Source organism: Frankliniella occidentalis, unplaced genomic scaffold, assembly GCF_000697945.3.
Source record: "Frankliniella occidentalis isolate FOCC.00 unplaced genomic scaffold, Focc_3.1 Scaffold17, whole genome shotgun sequence".
NCBI classification, from domain to species: domain Eukaryota; kingdom Metazoa; phylum Arthropoda; class Insecta; order Thysanoptera; family Thripidae; genus Frankliniella; species Frankliniella occidentalis.
In genome coordinates, this window is record NW_026267147.1 from 2196794 (window position 1) to 2197802 (window position 1009).

The following is a 1009-nucleotide window of genomic DNA, read 5'->3' on the forward strand; positions in this document are numbered from 1 at the left end:
GGCTGCAGCAGGCCACCAGCAGAGGCGGCGCCGCCCACCCCACCACGCCCAGCGACGTCACCCGCGCGCCCCGCCGCTCTCGGTGAGAGTGGACATGCAGGGCTCAAAACCCCTGTTAAAGACCGCTGTAGTGTATCTCGCTCTAGAGAGAGCCCTGAGGAGCGCCAGGCTCGACTGGCAAAGGGACGTGAAGCTAAGAGTGCGGCTAGAGCAAAAGAGAGTGCGGAGGCTAAAGAGGCTCGATTGGCGAAAGACCGGGCCAGGAGGCGAGCGAGAGAACAAGAAAATCCTCAGATTCGTGAGAATCGGCAGGAGAAGAAGCGGGAGTCCAGGGCAAAAGAGAGTGCGGAGGCTAAAGAGGCTCGATTGGCGAAACAACGGGCCAGGAGGCGTGCAGCAAAAGAACAGGAAAGTGATCAAGAACGCGATGCTAAAAGTGCTGAGAAGCGTAGGCAGATGAGACTGCATCGCGCGCAAACAGCAAAACGTGCAAAACGTGTGTTATTCAGTGTTTCGCAAGAAGGTAAGTTTAGTTAATGAGGTATTTTACGAATAAGAAGAACAGGAGGAATCCCGGCTTTTGGACCACAACAAGTCGCAGGTCACTGGCGCATAACGAAACGGTTTCTCGTGTACCAGATTTTTGAGGTTCTCAGCTTTAAAATGATATAGAACAGTTATGACTTTTCAGTTTTAGCGGAGATACGCGAGAAACCGTGCGCTTGGTCGTGGCTTTGTTATGGTCCGGGAGCAGACGTCGGCCGGGATTCCTCCTGTTCTTCTTATTCGTAAAATACCTCATTATGTATGATTGCATTCTAAGTAAATATAATTTATTAAGTGATCGGTCCTTTTTACAGAGTCTTCCTGTGGTGATGCCTCTGATAGTGACTCCACTGACTGGAGTTCACACAGTGATGGCTGTCAATTGGAAGACGATGTCTCTGACTGTGACGCGTATGGCGAAGCCACTAACGGGTATCGAACCCTGGACCCCAACGACCCTGTC

General features: G+C 51.7%; 2 protein-coding genes across 4 annotated transcripts in view; both read left to right on the forward strand.

Moving 5' to 3' along the window:
* The window catches only part of LOC113213903 (uncharacterized), a 92511-nt gene that overhangs the window by 3666 nt on the left and 87836 nt on the right, over nucleotides 1-1009 (forward strand). The window lies entirely within an intron of this gene.
* The window catches only part of LOC127748884 (uncharacterized), a gene marked incomplete at its 5' end in the record, with an annotated part of 1678 nt that continues 675 nt past the window's right edge, over nucleotides 7-1009 (forward strand). Inside the window, 2 exons of the mRNA XM_052264291.1 lie at nucleotides 7-523; nucleotides 861-1006. Coding sequence (XP_052120251.1) covers nucleotides 7-523; nucleotides 861-1006 — 663 coding nt within the window. The remainder of the gene's footprint in view (nucleotides 524-860; nucleotides 1007-1009) is intronic.